Source organism: Ranitomeya imitator, chromosome 3, assembly GCF_032444005.1.
Source record: "Ranitomeya imitator isolate aRanImi1 chromosome 3, aRanImi1.pri, whole genome shotgun sequence".
In the NCBI taxonomy this organism is placed as follows: Eukaryota; Metazoa; Chordata; class Amphibia; order Anura; family Dendrobatidae; genus Ranitomeya; species Ranitomeya imitator.
This window is the reverse complement of record NC_091284.1, coordinates 513,616,780-513,639,435: the sequence shown is the minus strand read 5'-3', so window position 1 is coordinate 513,639,435 and position 22,656 is coordinate 513,616,780. Positions and strand designations below refer to the sequence as shown.

The 22,656-nt window shown below is 43.1% G+C and overlaps 1 protein-coding gene across 2 annotated transcripts in view; it reads right to left on the bottom strand.

Annotated features, from left to right (window-relative positions):
* Positions 1-1,968: 1,968 nt before the first annotated feature.
* The window catches only part of CEP97 (centrosomal protein 97), a 45,547-nt gene continuing 24,859 nt past the window's right edge, over positions 1,969-22,656 (bottom strand). Inside the window, exons 8-12 of one of the 2 annotated variants that reach the window (XR_011319329.1) lie at positions 16,620-16,747; positions 13,350-14,019; positions 6,828-6,903; positions 3,461-5,769; positions 1,969-3,362 (exon numbers count right to left, since the gene is read on the bottom strand). Coding sequence is in view for 1 of the 2 variants with exons in the window: in XM_069757736.1 (XP_069613837.1) it covers positions 5,128-5,769; positions 6,828-6,903; positions 13,350-14,019; positions 16,620-16,747 (1,516 nt within the window). In the remaining variant the exon portion in view is untranslated. Of the gene's footprint in view, positions 5,770-6,827; positions 6,904-13,349; positions 14,020-16,619; positions 16,748-22,656 lie in introns of both variants that reach the window. The other variant, XM_069757736.1, reaches the window with a different exon arrangement.

Sequence of the window (22,656 nt, the reverse complement as noted above, 5' to 3'; positions counted from 1 at the left end):
TTCCCCCACATATGGGGTATTGGCGTACTCAGGTGAAATTGCACAACAAATCTCGTGGTCCAATTTCTCCTGGTACCCTTGTGAAAAAAAAGGGCTAAAGTAAAATTTTTGAGAAAAAAAAGGAGAATGTTTATTTTTCCCTTCCACATTGCATTAATTCCTGTGAAGCACCTAAAAGCAAACCTGTCAGCAGGATTGTGCCAAGTAAAATACAGACACTGTCAGGTTGGCGCTTTATACTGAATAAAATGATACCCTGGTTGATGAAATCCGTCTCATGGAGGTTGTTTAATCTGTATTTTGTGGGGGGGGGGGGGGGGTTGGCTTTATGTGGTGCTCTGCTTATTCATCCTTATGGGTCATAACAGATCACTATTATATGCAGTATCTACTATATAATTGTCTAAGGGTCACTTCTTTCTGTCACAGATATTCATTGGTCGCGGCCTCTGTCTGTCATGGAATCCAAGTCGCTGATGGGTCTCGCCAGCTGCCTGTCATGGCTGCCGCGACCAATCAGCGACGGCCACAGTCCGATTAGTCCCTCCCTACTCCCCTGCAGTCAGATGTCCGGCGCCCGCTCCATACTCCCCGCAGTCACCGCTCACACAGTGTTAATGCCAGCGGTAACGGACCGCGTTATGCTGTGGGTAACTCACTCCGTTACCGCCGCTATTAACCCTGTGTGACCAAGTTTTTACTATTGATGCTGCCTATGCAGCGTCAATAGTAGGAAGATCTAATGTTAAAAATAATAATAATAAAAAAAAAATCATCATATACTCACCCTCCGGCGCCTTTCCCGCTCTTCGCGATGTTCCGGTGCTAAGGATGGTATGCGACAAGGACTTTCCATGACGTCACGGTCATGTGACCGCGACGTCATCACAGGTCCTGCGCGAGAAGGACCTTCCATAATGTCACGGTCATGTGACCGCGACGTCATCACACCCTGGGACCGGAAGCTGGCTACAGAACTACAAGGGGCCCTCGGATCGGAAGGGGAGTATATGTTTATTTTTTAGATTTTAACCTGTAACATACGTGGCTGGGCAATATACTACGTGGCTCTGTGCTGTATACTACATCACTGGGCAATATGCTACGTAACTGGGCAATATACTACGTGGCTGGGCAATATGCTCTGTGTATACTACGTCGCTGGGCAATATACTATGTGGCTGGGCAATATACTACGTGACTGGGCAATATACTACGTAGCTGGGCAATATAGTACGTGACTGGGCAATATACTACGTGGCTCTGTGCTGTATACTACGTCGCTGGCCAATATACTACGTCACTGGGCAAAATACTACATGTCTGGGCAATATACTACATGGCTGGGCAATATACTACGAGGACATGCATATTCTAGAATACCCGATGCGTTAGAATTGGGCCACCATCTAGTGTAAAATAAGAGGCAGGTTACTGAAGGTTCAGTGACCTGTCATAAGCCATAAGGATGAATATCTAATCAGAGCACCACATGAAGACCCCACCACCACCACCACCCCAAGCTGCCCTGAAGCACGGGAATCTCATTAACTGAAAATAAAGGTTACACAACAACCAAAAGACGGATTTCATCAACCAAGGTATCATTGTAATCAGTATAACGGCGCCAGCCTGACATTGTCTGTAGTTTACTGTGCACAATCCTGCTGACAGGTTCCCTTTATAGGTTAATAAACTTCTTGAATGTGGTTTTGAAGACTTTGAAAGGTGCAGTTTTTAGAATGGTGTCACTATTGGGGATTTACGAGCTCATATAGCCCTGTTGAAGCCCTTCAGAGTTATTACCACATAAAGTGACAATGGTCAGATTTAAAAAAAAGAAAAATAAGAGGCTTGGTCATTAATCTGCAAAGTGGATCGGTACTTAAGAGGTTAAATAGAGATTATATTATCATATATGAATTTCAAACAAAGGGGAAAAAAAAGTGAATAAAAGACGAAAAAATGTTCATATTATAAAAATAACCTTTAATTTTTTGCTTGTTGTCAGAAGCTTTATTCACTGCTCAAAATGAAAAACAAAATTTGCACACTAAAAAATACACAATATATATGATAAAAGGGCTTAATTCATGCACTCAATTCACACTTGTTAATACAAAATATATATATTTTTTTTATAACCGAATGCATTAAATTATTATTCTGAAAGCCTTCCTTTCCCACCAATATATATTCTTAACAGCCCATTCCCTGTTTAAGTTCTATTCACACGTGGCTTCCTTTTAAAGGACAATTCCACATAGTCATTGACTTTATGGTGCACTATGCTAATGTGCAAAGATGATGGAAACCTTAAGTGAGCCCCTGATATTCGCTCGTAATGCAAGTGTGAGCAGAGCCTAAAATTTACCAGGAATATACATTCTCATATTTCTGCGTGGTAGGATTGGGGATCAATAAGTTGTACATTTAGGTGTGAAAGTAGTGTGGACCAGTGGTACGAAACTGATCGACTTCTATCTATAAAGGTGCCCGAACACACAAGAAAGAGGTTGGCCGATGACTGGTTCCATTGACAGCTAGCCCTTCCAACTCCCCAATATACATGAATGCTCTGCTCATAGAAGGGATAGAAGATAAAGCTGTTGTCAGACAGCTCTGGCAGAGTCTAATCTACCCTGAATGTGTAAGGATCTGCCAGATACTTCCGTAAGGGAAGAGGCGGAAGCTCTCATGTACATAAGATGGGCAGCTGATCCCATCAAAATCAGTGGTGCAGACAATTATAATTGACACGTGACTGTTCCATGGGCATAATTACCAGTTGGCATAATGGTCCTACCATAATGAGAATTAAACGTATAGGATGTCAAACACCTTATAAAATAAATCAGCACCCTTACCAGCATAGTAGCAGTTGGGAACAGTGAAGGGACTGGTCAGCTTCCCTTAAATCTCATGTGTATGATGCCTTTAGGAACGTCTATATCCTAGCCACATGCCCTGACAACCAGCATGCTGGGCGTTACAGCTTTACCATCCCAACCGCATGTCCTGACAACCAGCATGCTGGGCGTTACAGCTTTACCATCCTAGCCGGATGTCCTGACAACCAGCATACTAGGCGTTACAGCTTTACTATCCTAGCCGCATGTCCTGACAACTTGCATGCTGAGCGTTACAGCTTTACCATCCTAGCCGGATGTCCTGACAACCAGAATGCTGGGCATTACAGCTTTACCATCCCGACCGCATGTCCTGACAACCAGCATGCTGGGCGTTACAGCTTTACCATCCTAGCCGCATGTCCTGACAACCAGCATGCTGGGCGTTACAGCTTTACCATCCTAGCCGCATGTCCTGACAACCAGCATGCTGGGCGTTACAGCTTTACCATCCTAGCCGCATGTCCTGACAACCAACATGCTGGGCGTTACAGCTTTACCATCCCAACCGCATGTCCTGACAACCAGCATGCTGGGCGTTACAGCTTTACCATCCTAGCCGGATGTCCTGACAACCAGCATACTAGGCGTTACAGCTTTACCATCCTAGCCGCATGTCCTGACAACCAGCATGCTGGGCGTTACAGTTTTACCATCCTAGCCGCTTTTCCTGACAACCAGCATGCTGGGCGTTACAGCTTTACCATTAGTGTACACTATTGTAAGACGCATACACAAATACACATCAGTGCCAATATACAAAATAACATGGAGAAAGCTAACCAAGAGATCACTCAGAAATACAATAATATAAATATGTGCTATAAAAAAAGGATAGAAATAATTAAACAGGTACAATGTGACACTGATCGCTGTGGCACAGGCAGGCAAGATCTCAAGCAATGGGGACAGAATGGTCCACACACCCAAATTGTGCCTTCATGTGTTTTACCTATGTAATGTAATAAAATCTCCGGGCAAGTGAAGGCAGAATGAGATTAAGTTGGACTGATTCCCGACATCACCGCTGTGTTCACCAGGTTCATGTAGGCTACAAGAAGTATTTGATGTCAGTGAGACAAGTCATCGCTTCCTATGGAACAACACTGCCAATATAACAAGGGTGGACGCCGTCCATTCATGAGAGAAGGCTCAGGTGACCATGAGGAGGGGATCCGACGACCTGCCATACAATAAGGGCAATCCCAGCTGCACTGTAACCCAAGAATTTAACTGAAGATATATCATGCTATGAAAAACCTAAAAGACAACTAGTGGGGGCTGCAGAAAAATATATCCTGTGTGATTTTCAGACTCGTACTGTGCCATGTGTTCAGATATCAACTGCTGAAGACAGAGCTCTGAACTAAAGACACTGTGGCGAGGCAGGCTATCAAAGGAGTCTTATTAATTCCCTATGGAGGCTCAGTGCGTACCTCCGAACCAACAGCTCTTGTTCTGCCGGACTCGGGCTCCCCTTCTATTACATGGACCACCATTCATCTGCATGGCCAGCAGGTAATACATGTGCCAGGGTGGCCCTTGCTGTGGCCATGTCATTCAGCTGGTCATTGGTGATTATTTTGGGTGCTAGCAGGATTGTTCCCTATTCTAGAGGACTTCGACTGGTTGCCAGCATGATTGTGTTTCTGGTCGGCACAGTACATGGTAACAAGCACTTATTCACTCTAAGAATTAGATTTCCACTCTGTGCCAATTAAAGGGTTCCTGCTACAGTCACATCTGTTGGCAAAAAAGCAACTTTTAGAGAAATTAACGGCAATGGTATTTTGCTTCTATCACTGCTATGATATGTGCCATATGTACCTAGAAACATGACGGAATTCTGGCAACAACAGACAAACTTGCTGCAAATCGGTTCTGATGTAGAATCAGGACGTAGCTCTATCCTCCAGACTGGAGACAGTAATAATACGGCCTGTACCTTCAATGGGGCTTCACAGTTCATGCACCAACAAAGTGTACACTGGAAAGCAACTGTACCGCATGGGACAAATCAGACAACTTACTGCGACCTTTCTACTCTGAGACCTAAAGCCTTGACACGTATGGTGAATATTTCATGTAGGAGTGCCCCAGTTGTATTTCCGCCTCCATCTCATGGAATGAAACATTTACAGAACGGCCTATAGTAGTCATTATTTAATCCTACTACAATACCCAGCCAGTGCAGAGGAGGCGGCAGGGCAGCCTCTCCTTACTGCATTACTTCTGGTGCCTCAGTACAAGTGTCCGGTGATGCCACCAAGCTTTGTGCCACATCAGAGGTCTCACAAACGTCTTCATGTGCTTCCAGCTCTTCCTTCTTCCCATTCTCACAATCAGGACTGAAGCTACTGGAGAGGAGATCAGAGTTTACGGAGCTGTTGCTCATTTCAGGCCTAGTTTCTTCAGTCACATCACTTGTGTTGTCCTCTGTTTGCTCAAGTTGCTGCACTTTTTCCAGATATTGCTGCAGGAGACTGCTGTCTTGGTCTGTACTGGAGTCATCCTTACTACTGTCACTGTGATCTTGAGGTTTTGTCTCCTGAACCTCTATGAGATCAGATAATGGCGGATGATAGTGTTTCACAGTCTCCAGGGATTGCTCAGAAGATACGCTTCCCTCCATGGAGCTCTTTTCAGAACTGTTCAGTTCCTGATGAGACGTCTGTCCTATATTAATAGAGTGAAACCCTGAGTCTGGGATGTCAGGGCTGCTTTTCCTACTTGTGGTTTCAGGTGCAGATTCTGCTGAAAATGACTGCTTTCCCGATCCCTCAGGTGGATGGACGACAGACTCTGGAATACTATCAATCTGCCCACTTACTTTGTTTTGCCATTCTTGAATAGAGCGGACCTGAGAAGACACAAAATTCCCAGTTACAAGGTAAGTTTGTGGTTTAAATATTCCAGAAGATGAATATAATTCAGCTCTATAGCAGAGCAAGTTGTAAATTGCCTTGTAAACTGATTTATCTACAGACAACATTGACATGTGTAAAAGCAGCATAGTATGAAGACTCCCTGATGAAGCATAAGCGAAACGCAAGTTGGAGTGGTCAGAGGAGGTTGTGGCGTGCCCTCCATGGTTAGTATCACGTGTCCACTCTGATATACTACCTCATTATTGTGGGCTTTTATCTCTGGCACTGTGCAATAAACATTGATTTATATCTGGATCTATTACATTTGTCCTCTTTGGTCACTAGACATTTATATGTATTTTCTCTTATTAGTTATCATTATCACTTATTATACTTAGTTTATTGATATTACTTAATTATTTGCATGAATTTAGTTTCCCTCTCCTCTCCCCTTTTTATACATTTTTAATCAGGTCTCTTGTTTCATGTTGTTTTTAGCTCTATTGTTCTCATATAATGAAATCAATAAAGTCATTTATATACCAATTTTGCCTGCTTTTTGAATAGTGTTTAGGTTATATACTCTGATATTTTTGGGCTGTAATTTATATCTTTAAAACGCCTTGGGACATCCTTATGTAAGTTTCAGTATGGAGACCGGTCCACTCCCCCATTAGCCAAAACAGCACACAAATATGTCTTCATCCCTGTGCGGGGCACAGAGGAGGGCACGGCAGTCTCATAACTTTACGTCCAGTGTATTTCTTTACTGCGCCTATTATACAGACGACACTGATCCACCCAAACGTCATGCGTAAAGTGCAATATATCATGTTCAGATTCTAATGACATATGAGACTGGTGAAGGTTCTTTTCCAGGCAATTGTAGACAGATTGTGTAGGATCCTTGGAGAATGGCAGCTTTACTACACTTGTTGACAGCCACCCTATTCTCACTGGATGTTCTGCATGATGTCCTTTTTGATGCCAAGTGCCAATCACAATTAGAGTTAGGTTTCCCATCTCACACAATGGTCTTTAATAAAACTACCTGGTCCCATAAGTATCGGAGAGCGTCCTCTTGTACAAGTCTCTGCACCCGCTCCTCGTCTCTTTCTTTCTTCAACCTAGAGCATAAAAGAAAAGGTTATCATTATTGTGTTTTTTTAACAATACACCTAATTTGTCTGGATTATTTGATAAGAAAACAACCTAGAATAATGACAATTATGAGCATGCAAACATTCACAAGGAGTAAAGCAATTTCCTCGTACAATGAAACGTTACCAGGCTATAAAGTCAGTACACGTTAGTCCTAGCATCCTTAGGCTAGGGTCACATTGCGTTAGGGTAGTCCGTTTAGCGCATAGCGCTACGGACTGCGCTAACGCAATGTCCCAAAAGCATCCCGCTAGCGCAGATGCCCGATCTGCGCTAGTAAGGAACGGACCGCGAACGCTGCAAGCAGCGTTCGCGGTCCATCACTCAAATGATGGCACATCACTAGCGCACGCCCAATGTGGGCGTGCGCTAGCGATGCGTTCGCCATTACAAACAATGGCGGCGTTAACGGACTACGTCACACCGCGTTATGCCACGGTGTAACGTAGTCCGTTAAACGGGTTCACATAACGAAATTGCACTAGCAGGGCTGTGGAGTCGGAGTCATGGAGTTGGAGCCCATTTTGGTGGAGTCGGTGTCATGGAAATTGAGGAGTCGGAGGTTTGGCTTACCGACTCCACTGCCCTGGATGACAGAAGACGCTGTAATGGACGTGGCCGGTGTAATCTCCGCTCTAGAACGCCTCACACTTATAACACAATGACACCCAAAAGCTGGTGTAGTGCTGCGTCCCCCCTCTCAATGGCTACAGACCCCTGTCCCCTGCATTGTCAGGCACACTGCCGTAACAAAATAAAAAAATGTGAAATTAGGGGAAAATTACCGTAGATATGGAGACCAGACTACACTAGAGCAGCGGTTTCTTCATTCTCAAGAAAAACGGGGGTCTCAAAGGTCGGACCCTCATAATAAGAACACTGACTTATCCTAGCTGGGAAATAGTTTTTAGGAAAAGTGAGGAGTTATTTGTAGTGCTATTGTTTGTTGACTTTTTTTGGGGGAGGGGTAGAGGCAAAAAATCTCCTGTGGCCGCGGTGTTTCTCGTGTGAATCTTTCTTCGACCGTTTCTCAATTTTTTTGTCCAAGGCACTTTCATTTCCAAACCGAAATGCTGTAGGTTTGGCATGGTTAGACATTTTATCGTTTTAAGGCATAAAGGGGTCAGGTATGTACTAAGGGCTGAATACACATATAGTTTAGACACTGAACTTCTTAAAAACGTCAACACTAAATTCTCCAAGAAGGGTAAAGATTGAACTCTCATCACATGCCATTAGCTGGGGTATAATCTCCTGAGTGTCCTCTTCAATGAATCAGGCGCATCTTTCAGCTCCAGAGAGGGGCTGGCCTGCATTTTTATCAGACTTTTATGCCACTTTTGTGGTATAAATTGTGATGAAATTGTAGGGTGCACTTGGATAAGCCCCATCCAGGCTATTCTCTGCTAAGTTGGTGGAGAAGTCATAAAAGTCACAAAGATGTTTGCACAAGTTGTGCAAAAATCTGGTGTCATCACAAGCAGTTTTAAGGCAGAATTCTGGCACAAATTGATGAATCTGGCCCCAGTGCTTTTAGCGGCCAACGTTTTTGCATTCTATAGCCAGGCTAAATACTATACACAGAAAGGACGCTTCAGTTCCTCCCTTTCATAGTGTGACAGATGACATCAGCAGCGCCACGGAATCCGTGTAGTCACACACTGCACCCTAGTGGCACATGCAGGTACAGCAGCTGTAGTTTCATTTCCTTATATACAGCTTATAATGAGCCGTTTAGTATAAAAGAATGTGCCTTTTCATGGTTCCATTAATTATAAGATTACGGTATATAGTAAATTTAATTGTATATTGTTTGCATTTCAATTGGATTTCACCTTAATGAATGTGTAAACAACATGAATGACTTTACCTAGCATCTGAGGTTACAAAGGAGGCCCCGTTATACAAGGTCAAGGCAAATGCTAGTACGTGCCACGACATTGAGGTTAGGGTGGGTCTGATCTAGAGAACGAAGGTGTAGGGGTCCTACTGGCATCTCAGGCATGGCAGAGTTACGGGCACATTAGGGCGTTATTGTAGTCCGACAGGGCAAGGAAAACTAGTGAAGAGGCTCCAACCTGCAGATCCAGGTTTGGGGGGTTCAGGATGTCAGACGTCCACTCATGTCTTGCCCCTTGTCATCTTTATGGTATTGAATAGCATAGTACAGGAGAGAGCCACAGTAAGAAACCTAGAGAGATCACTATAGATCCGAGACCCGAGCTATTTCCAGCACCATGTGAAACTAACACAGAGGATGGAAACTTGCCAATAAGTGACTTCTGGCAACGAACAGCTAAAATTAGGTAAAAAATAACCCAGCTGTGTACATTCCACTGCTATATATAGGACGGATACTAAAGATAGAAATCTACGACAGTTTCCTGCCGTTCAGGTGGAGCAGGATTCTTCTCCTACAGAGATCACACTTGTCCGACATGAGAAACCAATAAACCATCTCACCGAAAAGAGAAGAGCTGAAGTGACAAGTGACATGGCATTTTTTGGGTGGCTTCTGTTCAGAAGCTGCCACTCGCTATACCTCACAGTATGGAGTAAAAGCCAGCACCAAAAGAAAGGAAAACTACCGCCGGCGTCTGCTGGGAAAATGTGATGGCTGTGCTAGTGTCTAAGGCTACTTTCACACTTCCGTATTTTTAGATCCGTTGCAATGCGTCGTTTTGGGAAAAAAACGCATCCTGCAAATGTGCCCGTAGGATGCGTTTTTCCCATAGACTTGTATTGCCAACGGATCGTGACGTATGGCCACATGTCGCATCCGTCGTGCACTGGATACGTCGGGATTTGGTGGACCGTCACAGCGGAAAACGTTCAAGGGAACGTTTTTTCGTACGTCGTGTCCTGCACTTTAAACGGCGCATGCGCGGCCGTAACTCCACCCGCTCCTCCCTGGGAGTTTACTATGGGCAGCGGACGCGTTGAAACACTGCGCCCGCTGCCCACGTTGTGCAGAAAATCGCCACTGTCCGTCGGTACGTTGCGCCGACGCTTTGTGACGGCCCCGTACTGACGGAAGTGTGAAAGAAGCCTAAGTGACGCCATATGCACACGACATCTTTCTCTGGAGGATTCCGCCTAGAACCCCTCTGAATAAGAGAGAACATATGTACTGCAATGTCAAAACGATGATCACCTGGTGATGAAATCCGTCTTGTGGTTGTTGTTTATTTTCAGTTTTGTATTAATGATATGCTTCGTGCTCTGGGGCGGCTACATGTGGTGCAGACGCCATTTTAAAACTGATTTTTTTTTTTGTACTATCTGAATAACATCAAGCACAATCATTATCAGGACAGTAACCATGCGATTATGCTGCAGCGCAGGAGTCACGGGCGGCACCTGCCTGCAGAAGGGTTTTTTCTTCAGTATGTAATCTAGGGGGCAGGTCAGTGAGGGATCAGTGACCTGTCAGCAGTCTGCTATATGAATACCTAATCAGAGCACCACATGAAGACCCCATAGGCCGCCCTGGACCACGAGAATCTCATTAACTCAAAACTGAAAATAAAGATTAAACAACCACAAGACGGGAAAAAAAAAAGTTTCTCGAATCTGATAATACGTGAAAATCAGACCACACTCAATTGTCATCCGAGTACAGTCTAATATTTTCTCAGACCCATTGACTTGCATTGCTTCTCTTGATCTGAGTCAAAATTGGACATGTCTCTAATATTCAACTTAACCACTCAGTCCAAAGGAAAGAAAAAATAGGAGATGTACACAGCTAGTACATGTCTGTGAAATCCACGGAGAGCACACATACACAAAAGTCAGACCTGTGCATGAGCCCTAATAGTGAGAGGTGAAGCCTTCCATCATCCATAAAAATAACACTGGGAACAAGGCCAAAAACACAGGGAAACCACCTCAGCGCCATCTACTGGTCACTAGCAGAGAAAAGTGAAGCAAAGCGTCCTCTCCTGCGTCTCTGTGAGCAGAATATTGTACGATTAAACAGACTGGCCTGCAACGACACACAATTATGAATGTGGAATATTCAGATATTCATTTCACTATTCACCCTCCATTCTTGCTAATAAATCAGACTTGTGTACTTAGGACCCCTCCTCTATTTCCAGAGAATTCGCCAATACCGCATTTTAGGATAACCCCCTAAGGACAAGGCGATTTTTCACTTTCTTATATTTGTATTGATATAGATGTGTGACTGCTTGTTTTTAGTGGGGAAAAAAAAATTCAAAAGAGGGATAAGAGCCCATTCAATGGTAAAAATGACAAGGAAACACGATTCTCCACAGGCCAGTACGATTACAGCGATATCAAACTTGCCTAGATGGTTTTGTTTTCTCTTTTATTTATTTAAAGTAATGAAAAAAAAATCATAAGCTTGTAAAAAAAAAGAAGAAGATTTTTCTTGCCATTTCCAAGTCGTTCCCTAACGTTTCTATTTTCTCGCCAATTGATCTGTGTGCAGGATTGTCTTTTGCTTGACGAGCTTATTGTGGTATTTTTTGGGGGTTGGTGCATTTCTATTTTTTTTTTTTTTTTTTACGGGTTAATTTTAGATTTTGATGGTTTGGACTTTAACGGAAGAGAGGATACCAAATATGTTTTTCTCTCACTTATTTAATTGCACATTACTACTTAGTTCCCTCAGGGTCGCATTCACTATATACTGCAATACAAGTGTAAATCATGGTCAGTATGGCGCTCAGCCTGTAGCTGGGCCTCACAGGAGTGCCAGGTGGTAGTGGGGCTTCAGAAGGCCCCTGGCTGCTACGGTAACCCATCAGTGTTGTGGGGGAGCAGTGGGAGCCACTGAGTTCGAGCCCCGGAGACCGCTGTCCTCTAAATGTTACCAGCCGTGTCGGAGCTCAACTACAGCCACAACTGTAAGGCTACTTTCACACTTGCATTGTGTGACATACGTCGCAATCCGGCGTTTTGGGAAAAAAACGGATCCTGCAAATGTGCCGGCAGGATGCGTTTTTTCCCCATAGACTTGTGTTGCTGACGGATCGCGACGTATGGCCATACGTCGCGTCCGTCATGCACTGGATGCGTCGTGTTTTGGCGGACCGTCGGCACGAAAAAAACGTTCAAGGGAACGTTTTTTTCGTACGTTGCGTCTGCCATTTTCTACCGCGCATGCGCGGCCGAAACTCGACCCCCTCCTCCCCGGACTTTAGAATGGGCAGCCGATGCGTTGAAAAACTACATCCGCTGCCCACGTCGTGCCACATTTTCACAACGTGCGTCGGTATGTTGGCCCGACGCATAGCGACGGACCCGTACCAACGGAAGTGTGAAATAAGCGTTAGGCCACATTCATACGTTCAGTATCCGGTCAGTATTTTACCTCAGTATCTGTAAGCCAAAACCAGGAGTGGAACAATCAGAGGAAAAGTATAGAAACATATGCACCACTTCTGTATTTATCACCCACTCCTGGTTTTGGCTTATAAATACTGTCTGAGGTAAATACTGACCAAATACTGAATGTGGCCTTTGATATAGCATTTTCTGTGTGTGTGAAGATGGTCACAAATTGGTTACTGAAATATACAGTAGCTCTCCCAGGGCAACAGATGGTGTCAAGCCGGCAGATTAATATTACAGGCGGCATGGTGGCTCAGTGGTTAGCACTGTAGCTTTGCAGCCCTGAGTTATAAGCTGACCTAGGAGCTTTCGATTCTGAGCCCCTCATAGACTGCTGGCAATGTCTGGAAGGTGCAGCAGAATACGCTGGTGCTATACAGTATAAGTATAAGAAATAAGTAATCCTTTACAAAGATGCCACGGGTGTGAGACTTGCCGAGATCCAAGTGAATTTAAATGCTTTCTTCCATAATTGCACTTTATTATGTTTCTATTAATAATAACACAAAACCCTACTATAATTCCCTTGGATGATTATATGTCATATCCCTATTATCAGATGAGTGAGGATCCTAACCCCGGCACCCCCACTGATCGGACGTCTCCAGGTGCCGCAGCAGTCAGATGTACACAGCGTATAGGCGCACAACAGCACAGCTCCGCTCACTGTTCGGAGTAACGACAGCCGAGCTTCAGCACCCAAGATCGGCCACTACATTGTGAACAGAACTGTGCTGCTGCATCATCCATATACTGCTTACATCTGGCCGCTGAGGACAGGCAATTGGTGGGACTGGCCGGACACCCAACAATCTGATTCTAAGAACAGGCCATCAATATGAAAATCCTGGACATCCCCATCAATTTCCTACATTGTATGAATATAAGGGGTCATGTACAGAGCCCCGTGAGATGGGTGTGATGGAGAATGCAGCAAGTCCAGTAGTCTGGGTCCTGCACCCCTATGTAAAACCCATTACAGCTCATATAGTTTCCATTAATGCCAGATGCCGAGTTCACCCGTGAGTAAACAATCAGTGGGACATACCTGGAGACTTGTTGGCCGAGGAAGACGATGTGCTCCTGCATTCTGCTTAGTCGGATTTCATACTGGACTTCTTTGACTTTGGGGTTATGTTCTCTAACATAAAAGCCTCTCCAGCAAGACTGCAGTTGTGTCGCTGCTTTGTTCTTCCTATTCAGGTGGTCGGTGTCTGTTTCCTGTAACCCTTTGCTGTCTACAGCATCACTGTAAGAGGAGGAGGCACTGGACGGCTGGGTGTGCTCCATCACAGAGTCATAAGAGGACTGAGAACTGTCGTTACATTGTGACAGATGCTCAGCAGACTTTCCCGGAATGATGGCGCCAACTTCATCTTCTTTTCCTATTTGCTGCGATAAGAAATTCTCAGAACTACCTCTGCTCATGTCCGTCAGGGAGTTCTCCGCATTTAGTTCCTCTGTTAGGCCAGGTACCCTTTGCTCTACACCGGGAGACACGGGGGATAGACCAGGAGCAACGGGCATGAAGGTGGACTCAGAGGAAAGAAGGCTGCGGTTCAGCTTATCCTCATCAGTCTGGATGTCTTCAAGATAAAGGTTGCTGTAATGAGATGGTCCAGACTGAGCCGAGCTGGAGGAAAGATTTCTTGATGTGGAGGAATAATGGTCTTCAGAATTACTTGTGCCTAGCCAAGTGTTGACCATGACGGTTGGATCTAGGAAGGTCAAATAAGCAACTTAATAAAAAATAAGTGTCACCACAATGCAAAGTGCTTGAAAATTTTAAGAAAAAAACAAAAATGACCTGTCACATCCGTGGGTAAGTAGAAGTCTTCAAGCTTTATTGGGACATATGAAAGCAAAAGCCACCACGGTAGTGAGTAAGAACATGCTGCCACCTGACGCCATTCTGGCCTTGGCACCCTTATTCCTAGTATGGCTGGGTATTATGGGATATCCTATCTAAAGGTTAAACTAGCAGTTGAACAGAACAAGAAATGTACAAAAGGTAGGAAATCACTGGAAATGCAAACAGTGCATACAAAATACATTACAAGGACAGAATAAATATACCATAAAGGAGAAACTAATACATAAGCATGGTATCATGCTTTACTGCAAACTATATGGGATGCTAAAGGTGACTTTTTTGGATGCCCACAATGGGGAAACGGATGGTTTTTTTTGGAATCGAGACGGTTAATGCACCAGTTAGGGGAAGAGATTGGCAAAAAAAAGCATTTTGGATTATTAGATCGGACACCAAAACGCCAAAAGGCATGAATTATAGAGATGAGACCCGTCTATTAATGTCTTCTTTTTCTGAGGAATATGTATTCCACCATTATAATGTATTTTGTACGTTGTTTGCATTTCCAGTGACACTTCATGTTCCATTCAATTGCCAGGGCAACCTTTAGATACGATATCCCACAGTACCTAGCCAAATAACGACTAAGGGAGCCAAAGCCTGAAACGCGTCAGGTGGCAGCGTGTTCTTACTAACTACCATAGTGGTTTTTGTCTTAATATGTCCCAATAAAGCTTGAAGACTTTTACTTACCCACAGACGCAACAGTCCATTTTTTCTTGGACATTTATCATTTGTCAACGGTCATGAATTGACACCTGCTCCTTTTGGGTATGACAGCTTACATTTGTGCATGTTGAGGCTTTTCTTTCTTTGCTTTTTAAAAACTATTTTCCTTGTTATTAAAAATCCACTCAAATTTCAAAAATGTCAGGATGCTGTGGTCTTGCAGTGGTTGCTTAGCATGCGCAGTGTTTACAAGCTCTTGGTAATAGAGCTTGTATGCGTTGATTTAAACATGGCCGGATCACTGCAGTGCACCATCCAGCCAGCTTTAGTACTACTGCACTCCAACTATGCTGCAGTGGTAAAGCCGCCCCTGCTTGCAACATTGCAGAATGCACAATTAGTCTTCTAAAACCCCAGGCAAGCAAGAAGCCAGGAGGCAGAAAAGCTGTGCACTGCTGCAGATGAAACATGAGAAAACCCGTACATGAAGACATCAGAAACACAGATAATTCTATCAGATTTTCTGTATGACCATCTCCTTAGGATAATCAGTCCTTGGTAAAAGGTGTCGCTGCATCTCACTATTGTATGGTCCATCTGCAGACGCAGCAGAGCATGCCCCACTTGCCCTGAGATACCCCCAGTCAGTTACAGTAGCCTAGAGTGCACCTATGGGGTGGGAAGTAAAGAGCCTACTACTATCTACTCAGATTTTCCAACCTTTCTGCCCTAGCAACAAAAGCAAAAGAAATATTGAGTTTAATTATAAAACAGATAATAATGCACAGTATCCAATGTACCTAAGAACAAACATTGCAATTTATATAGATATTACCCTAAAAGAACCTTTATCACAGATCTAATGTGAGGACATCGCCAAAGTGTAGAGGAGCGCAAACCTCCATAGATAAGAGATTGTGTGTGGAGTACAATACAGCACCATTATATGCTTACATGTACCGTCTCGTCCGCTTTCCCTCTGCATTTATAGATTATCACTCTACACCACTGTCATCAAGAACCTCAGGATGAATACAGTGAAAGCACATAATGCTCAGGAAACACAAGTCCTGTGATTATATTGATCATTACAGGCCATTTTCAATGTATGGAAATCTGCTCCTATGATCGCAAAACTTATTTATGCCGTGTCTGCCTATGTGACGTGATATATGGTGGCGTGTGCACACGGAAGGGAAGTTACCAGGATTTGTTCCAGGCTTCCCAGCATCCGCCTCTGCTTGCAACAGGAAAACGCAACTAATGACAGTATATTAGAGAACGGATTACAAGTTACACTATTTGTAATGTAATCAATCATATTTCCCACAAAGCAAATTATATTTCTTGCTTTTATATAGAAAAATGCATGTATGCCTTATTCCAATGAATGTTCTCAGTAGAAAAAAAGGTCAACAACCAAAAAACTCCCCACTGAATTGTGAATAATAAAACAAAAATATTTGCAGAAACCTAGTTAAGTGGCCGCTAGACCAGAGCCCTGCAAACCTACTACTGGTGCCATTGCTGGCGCTTCTTCTAATTATTAGGCCCGCGTGATGTCATTTGTGTGTGTTATCACAACAGAATGATGTTGTTGCCCTACTAACAAGAAGATGGTGGTAGGTAGGCGGAGGTCCGCAGTACTCTGGCCGGCAGCCATGGACTTCTGATGTGGCCGTTGTACCAGGATCCTGTGTATCTTTTTTGCTTAACGTGAATTACATCTATATTGTCAAATATGTACAATGAAGAAAAAAATATATGCCTGCTTACCACTATTAGACGGATGAAGAGTTCTGGTGGGGCTCTGCTGCTCAGCTGATGTGTACGATCTTTTATTAGGAGTAGAGGAGAGATGGGCCTCGTTACGAATCTGGTGCATTAATTGTCTCTGATGTAACCTAATCAAAGACAACAAAACTGAATTAGATTGTGATCATATTCTGAAAACATAATCTATATTTGATACAGATGTAAAGGTTGAGTTGGAGACAACTCCTCCATACGATGATGCGGCTGACAGAGGATGATGAACAAGCTTCCGGAGAACTGAAGATTACACAGTGGTTCAGTATAAATGCGCAGTCAGACAGCCGTATATATCTGACCGAAATCGGATCGCAGTGCATGGACTGGCTGGTAGCTCTCCTGAACCAAGCGTGACAACTATAAACAAATGAAGCTGTCACGCTGGGGTCAGGAGAGCCGATGGCCAGTCCATGCACTGCGCTCCAATCTCGGTCAGAGTTATAAGGCCGTCTGACTGTGCCCTAAGGCTATGTGCAGACGTCAGGATTTCTTGCAGAATTTTCCTGAACAAAACCGGACATTTTCTGCAAGAAATCCGCGTGCATTTTTTTCGCGTTTTTTTCCAGAGCTTCCCAATGCATTAAATAGTGGCTAAAACGCGAAAAACCCACAAAATTAATGAACATGCTGCGTTCTTTACCGCAATGCGTTTTTTTCACAGAAAAAAAGAGGTGTTTTGCATTTATTTGTGAAAATATCGGAATTTAGGGGAACATTTTGAACAATTCGCAATTTATAAACTTTTAATCTTTATATCCTTAAACCAGATAGTCACACTGTACAAAATAATTAAGAAAAAAACATTTCCATATGTCTACTTTACGTCTACATAATTTTTTAAAAGTAATTTTATTTTGTTAGGATTTTAGAAGGGTTAAACATTTAGCAGTAATTCATTTTTTCAAGAAATTTACAAAAACTGTTTCTTTACGGACCTATTCAGATTTCAATGGACACCATTTAAAAAACCGCACCCCTCAAATACGGTACTTCAAAACTGCTGTCAAGAAACTTTTTAACGCTTCATGTGCTACGCAGGAATTACTACAAAGTTAAATGGGAAAAAAAAAATTGTAATTTTTACTCTAAAATGTTGCTTTAGCCCCCGTTTTTTTTTTACTTTTAAAAGTAACAGCACAAAAAAATGGACCCCACTATTTGTTACCTGATTTATTCTAAGCGCGCTACATATGGTCAGAAACCTCTGTTTGGACAAACGGCAACTTTGGAACACAAATTTGGCTGAAATAGATTACGGACATAGTGCTGCATTTGAGGGGCTCCTAAGGTGCTCAAAAAGTAGAAAACCCCCAGAAGTGACACCATTTTGGAAACTACACCCCTCGAGAATTTTATCCAGGAATAAAGCAAGCATTTTGAATGCACAAGTACTACACAGAATTTGATAATTGTACGTCGTCATATTGAAAATTTCCATTTTTTCATGAAAATGTTGCTTTAGCCCCCAAATTTTCATTTTTACAAGAGGTAACATGAAAAAGTGGACCCACAGTTTGTTACCCACTTCCTTCTGAGTGTGGCGATACCCCACATATTGTCAAAAAGTTCTGTTCTGACATACGGCAAGGCACGGAAGGGAAGAAGTGACATTTAGTGTTTGAAATGTGAATTTGGCTGCAGTAGATTGCAGACACCATATCTCATGTACAGAGCCACTGAGGTACCAAAACAGCAGAAACCTCTACATGTGACCCCATTTTGGAAACTAGACCTATCAAGGATTTCATCTAGGCATGTATTGAGATGGTTGAACCCGCAGGTGCTTCACAGAACTGTTAAAAATGTGGATCTGAAAATGAAAATAACATTTTTTTTTCTACTAGAATGTAGTTTTATAAAGCCAAACCAAGTAGAACACTCTACATATTCCACAGCCCATAGGATCCGTATGTACAAACCACGTATCACAGGCCATATAACATCAAAAGGACACTCCAAACGAGAGTAGAAACCCAGAAAAACAAGGAGTACTCGGTCCACAAATTATTTTGTACAAACGTATATGATACTTTATTTTATTAATAATAAAAAGGTACATGTATAACAACATTTAACACATAGAGGGTTAGGGTAGTCACAGGTTCACCGGCAAAAAAACATGTCAAAACGTAAAGTGCATAGTGCCCAAAGTTTTAATGGGAAGCCTTCCCCAGCAACATGTATCCACTAGCGTCAGGGATTATTACATAATTGTAGCACAATAGAGTTATAGTATTATTTTGGGGAGCTTACCCTTCATATAGTAAGGAGCCGGGCCCGTGTCACGCCGCCACCGACACGCGTTTCGCTGATCTTATTCAAGGTGCGGTGATGTAGTGTGTTGGGGCCGAGGTTAAATAGCCATAAGCGCCGGAAACTGTGTAATCGGCGCATGTCCTCTGACCTGCACGCCGTGATACGCATCACTTCCGGCGGGCGGGGTAACACTGCGTGTCAGCGTCCATGTCGACATGACGTCATTGGAACGCATGTGTCATCCCTATTCGCCCTCAGCAATGCTCCAGGCCGTGCCAAATTGGACATGCGCACTACAGGATCAGCCAAATCACGCTGATATTTTTTGGTTTTCCTCTGGACAATCTCTGTCTCCCATTTTTTCAAAAGTACGTCCAGCTCCGTCTTAAATTTAGTTATCATCTCCACATTTAATTGTTTATTAATCTCGTCTTGTATTGCCCCGATTTCCACGAATACAGGTGGATCACGGTATTAAATACCGTGGCATCGGCAGGCCTGAACGAACAGGTGAGCTTTGGTTCATTTTTGTAAGTTATTGTGCAACATCCCAGTCTTGGTTTTTAATTATTAGTGTGTTTTTGTGGTTTATGTATGTTGTGTCCTTGATATTAATTTTTGATTTTTATTTTCAGTATTGCTCTACTTTTAGTTATCATTTCCTTGATGTGTGAATTGCATAACCACCTGGGCCGCATAGTTATGCCGGAAATAACGTTCTGAGAGCATGAAGCGGAAATATGGAGGAGGGGCTGGACTGTATCACGCTGTATTAAATAACACTTAGTAGTATCACTGATTATGATATATTTGTATTTATGTATCATTTATTGTTGTTTTTTATTAATGTATAGTTTTATTATTATTCACGTTCACGGTTGTCTGATATGATTAATTAACATTTTATATATATATGATGTGTTACACATGTATTTATTATAAATTTCACGTTTACATATGGTTACACCCGCCAGTCCCTCAGATATAATGTCTGCCCCGGTATTTTCTATTTGCTTTACCGGATCCTGTAGTGCGCATGTCCAATGTGGCACGGCCTGGAGCATTGCTGAGGGCGAATAGGGATGACACATGCGTTCCAATGACGTCATGTCGACATGGACGCTGACACGCAGTGTTACCCCGCCTGCCGGAAGTGATGCGTATCACAGCGTGCAGGTCAGAGGACATGCGCCGATTACACAGTTTCTGGCGCTTATGGCTATTTAACCTCGGCCCCAACACACTACATCACCGCACCTTGAAGAAGATCAGCGAAACGCGCGTCGGTGGCGGCGTGACATGGGCCCGGCTCCTTACTATATGATGGGTAAGCTCCCCAAAATAATACTATAACTCTATTGTGCTACAATTATGTAATAATCCCTGACACTAGTGGATACATGTTGCTGGGGAAGGCTTCCCATTAAAACTTTGGGCACTATCCACTTTACGTTTTGACATGTTTTTTTGCCGGTGAACCTGTGACTACCCTAACCCTCTATGTGTTAAATGTTGTTATACATGTACCTTTTTATTATTAATAAAATAAAGTATCATATACGTTTGTACAAAATAATTTGTGGACCGAGTACTCCTTGTTTTTCTGGGTTTCTAGAATGTAGTTTTAGCCCCAAATTCATCATTTTCACAATGGATAATATGAAAAAACAAACCTCATGATTCGTTACACAATTTCTTCTGAACATAAAGATGCCCCATATGTAGTTAGTCAAAACTGCTGTTTAGGTACATAGCAGGGCTCGGAAAGGAAAGAGCGCCATTTCATTTTTGGGGCGTATATTCTGGAAGACATTGTGAATGCCATGTCGCATTTGCAGAGCACCTGAAAAACAACAGAAATCCCCCACAAGGGACCCCATGTTGGAAACTAGACCCCTCAAGGAATTCATCTTGGGGTGAACTGAGCATTTTTAACCTACAGGTGATTCACGAAATTTATAACATTTAGTTGTGAAAAGAAAAAAAAAAAAAGGGATTTTTGTGTACTCACCGTAAAATCTTTTACTCCGAGCCATTCATTGGGGGGCACAGACCGTGGGTGTTATGCTGCTGTCACTAGGAGGCTGACACTAAGTGATACAAAGAAAGTTAGCTCCTCCCCTGCAGTATACACCCTCCTGCTGGCTCTCAGCTAACCAGTTTGGTGCAAAAGCAGTAGGAGATCAATAACAACATATGAGCGTATAGCATGTCATATTATACAGGTCCTTCTCAAAAAATTAGCATATAGTGTTAAATTTCATTATTTACCATAATGTAATGATTACAATTAAACTTTCATATATTATAGATTCATTATCCACCAACTGAAATTTGTCAGGTCTTTTATTGTTTTAATACTGATGATTTTGGCATACAACTCCTGATAACCCAAAAAACCTGTCTCAATAAATTAGCATATTTCACCCATCCAATCAAATAAAAGTGTTTTTTAATAACAAACAAAAAAACCAACAAATAATAATGTTCAGTTATGCACTCAATACTTGGTCGGGAATCCTTTGGCAGAAATGACTGCTTCAATGCGGCGTGGCATGGAGGCAATCAGCCTGTGACACTGCTGAGATGTTATGGAGGCCCAGGATGCTTCAATAGCGGCCTTAAGCTCATCCAGAGTGTTGGGTCTTGCGTCTCTCAACTTTCTCTTCACAATATCCCACAGATTCTCTATGGGGTTCAGGTCAGGAGAGTTGGCAGGCCAATTGAGCACAGTAATACCATGGTCAGTAAACCATTTACCAGTGGTTTTGGCACTGTGAGCAGGTGCCAGGTCGTGCTGAAAAATGAAATCTTCATCTCCATAAAGCATTTCAGCCGATGGAAGCATGAAGTGCTCCAAAATCTCCTGATAGCTAGCTGCATTGACCCTGCCCTTGATGAAACACAGTGGACCAACACCAGCAGCTGACATGGCACCCCACACCATCACTGACTGTGGGTACTTGACACTGGACTTCAGGCATTTTGGCATTTCCTTCTCCCCAGTCTTCCTCCAGACTCTGGCACCTTGATTTCCGAATGACATGCAAAATTTGCTTTCATCAGAAAAAAGTACTTGGGACCACTTAGCAACAGTCCAGTGCTGCTTCTCTGTAGCCCAGGTCAGGCGCCTCTGCCGCTGTTTATGGTTCAAAAGTGGCTTTACCTGGGGAATGCGGCACCTGTAGCCCATTTCCTGCACACGCCTGTGCACGGTGGCTCTGGATGTTTCCACACCAGACTCAGTCCACTGCTTCCTCAGGTTCCCCAAGGTCTGGAATCGGTCCTTCTCCACAATCTTCCTCAGGGTCCGGTCTCCTCTTCTCGTTGTACAGCGTTTTCTGCCACATTGTTTCCTTCCAACAGACTTACCATTGAGGTGCCTTGATACAGCACTCTGGGAACAGCCTATTTGTTGAGAAATTTCTTTCTGGGTCTTACCCTCTTGCTTGAGGGTGTCAATGATGGCCTTCTTGACATCTGTCAGGTCGCTAGTCTTACCCATGATGGGGGTTTTGAGTAATGAACCAGGCAGGGAGTTTATAAAAGCCTCAGGTATCTTTTGCATGTGTTTAGAGTTAATTAGTTGATTCAGAAGATTAGGGTAATAGGTCGTTTAGAGAACCTTTTCTTGATATGCTAATTTATTGAGACAGGTTTTTTGGGTTATCAGGAGTTGTATGCCAAAATCATCAGTATTAAAACAATAAAAGACCTGACAAATTTCAGTTGGTGGATAATGAAT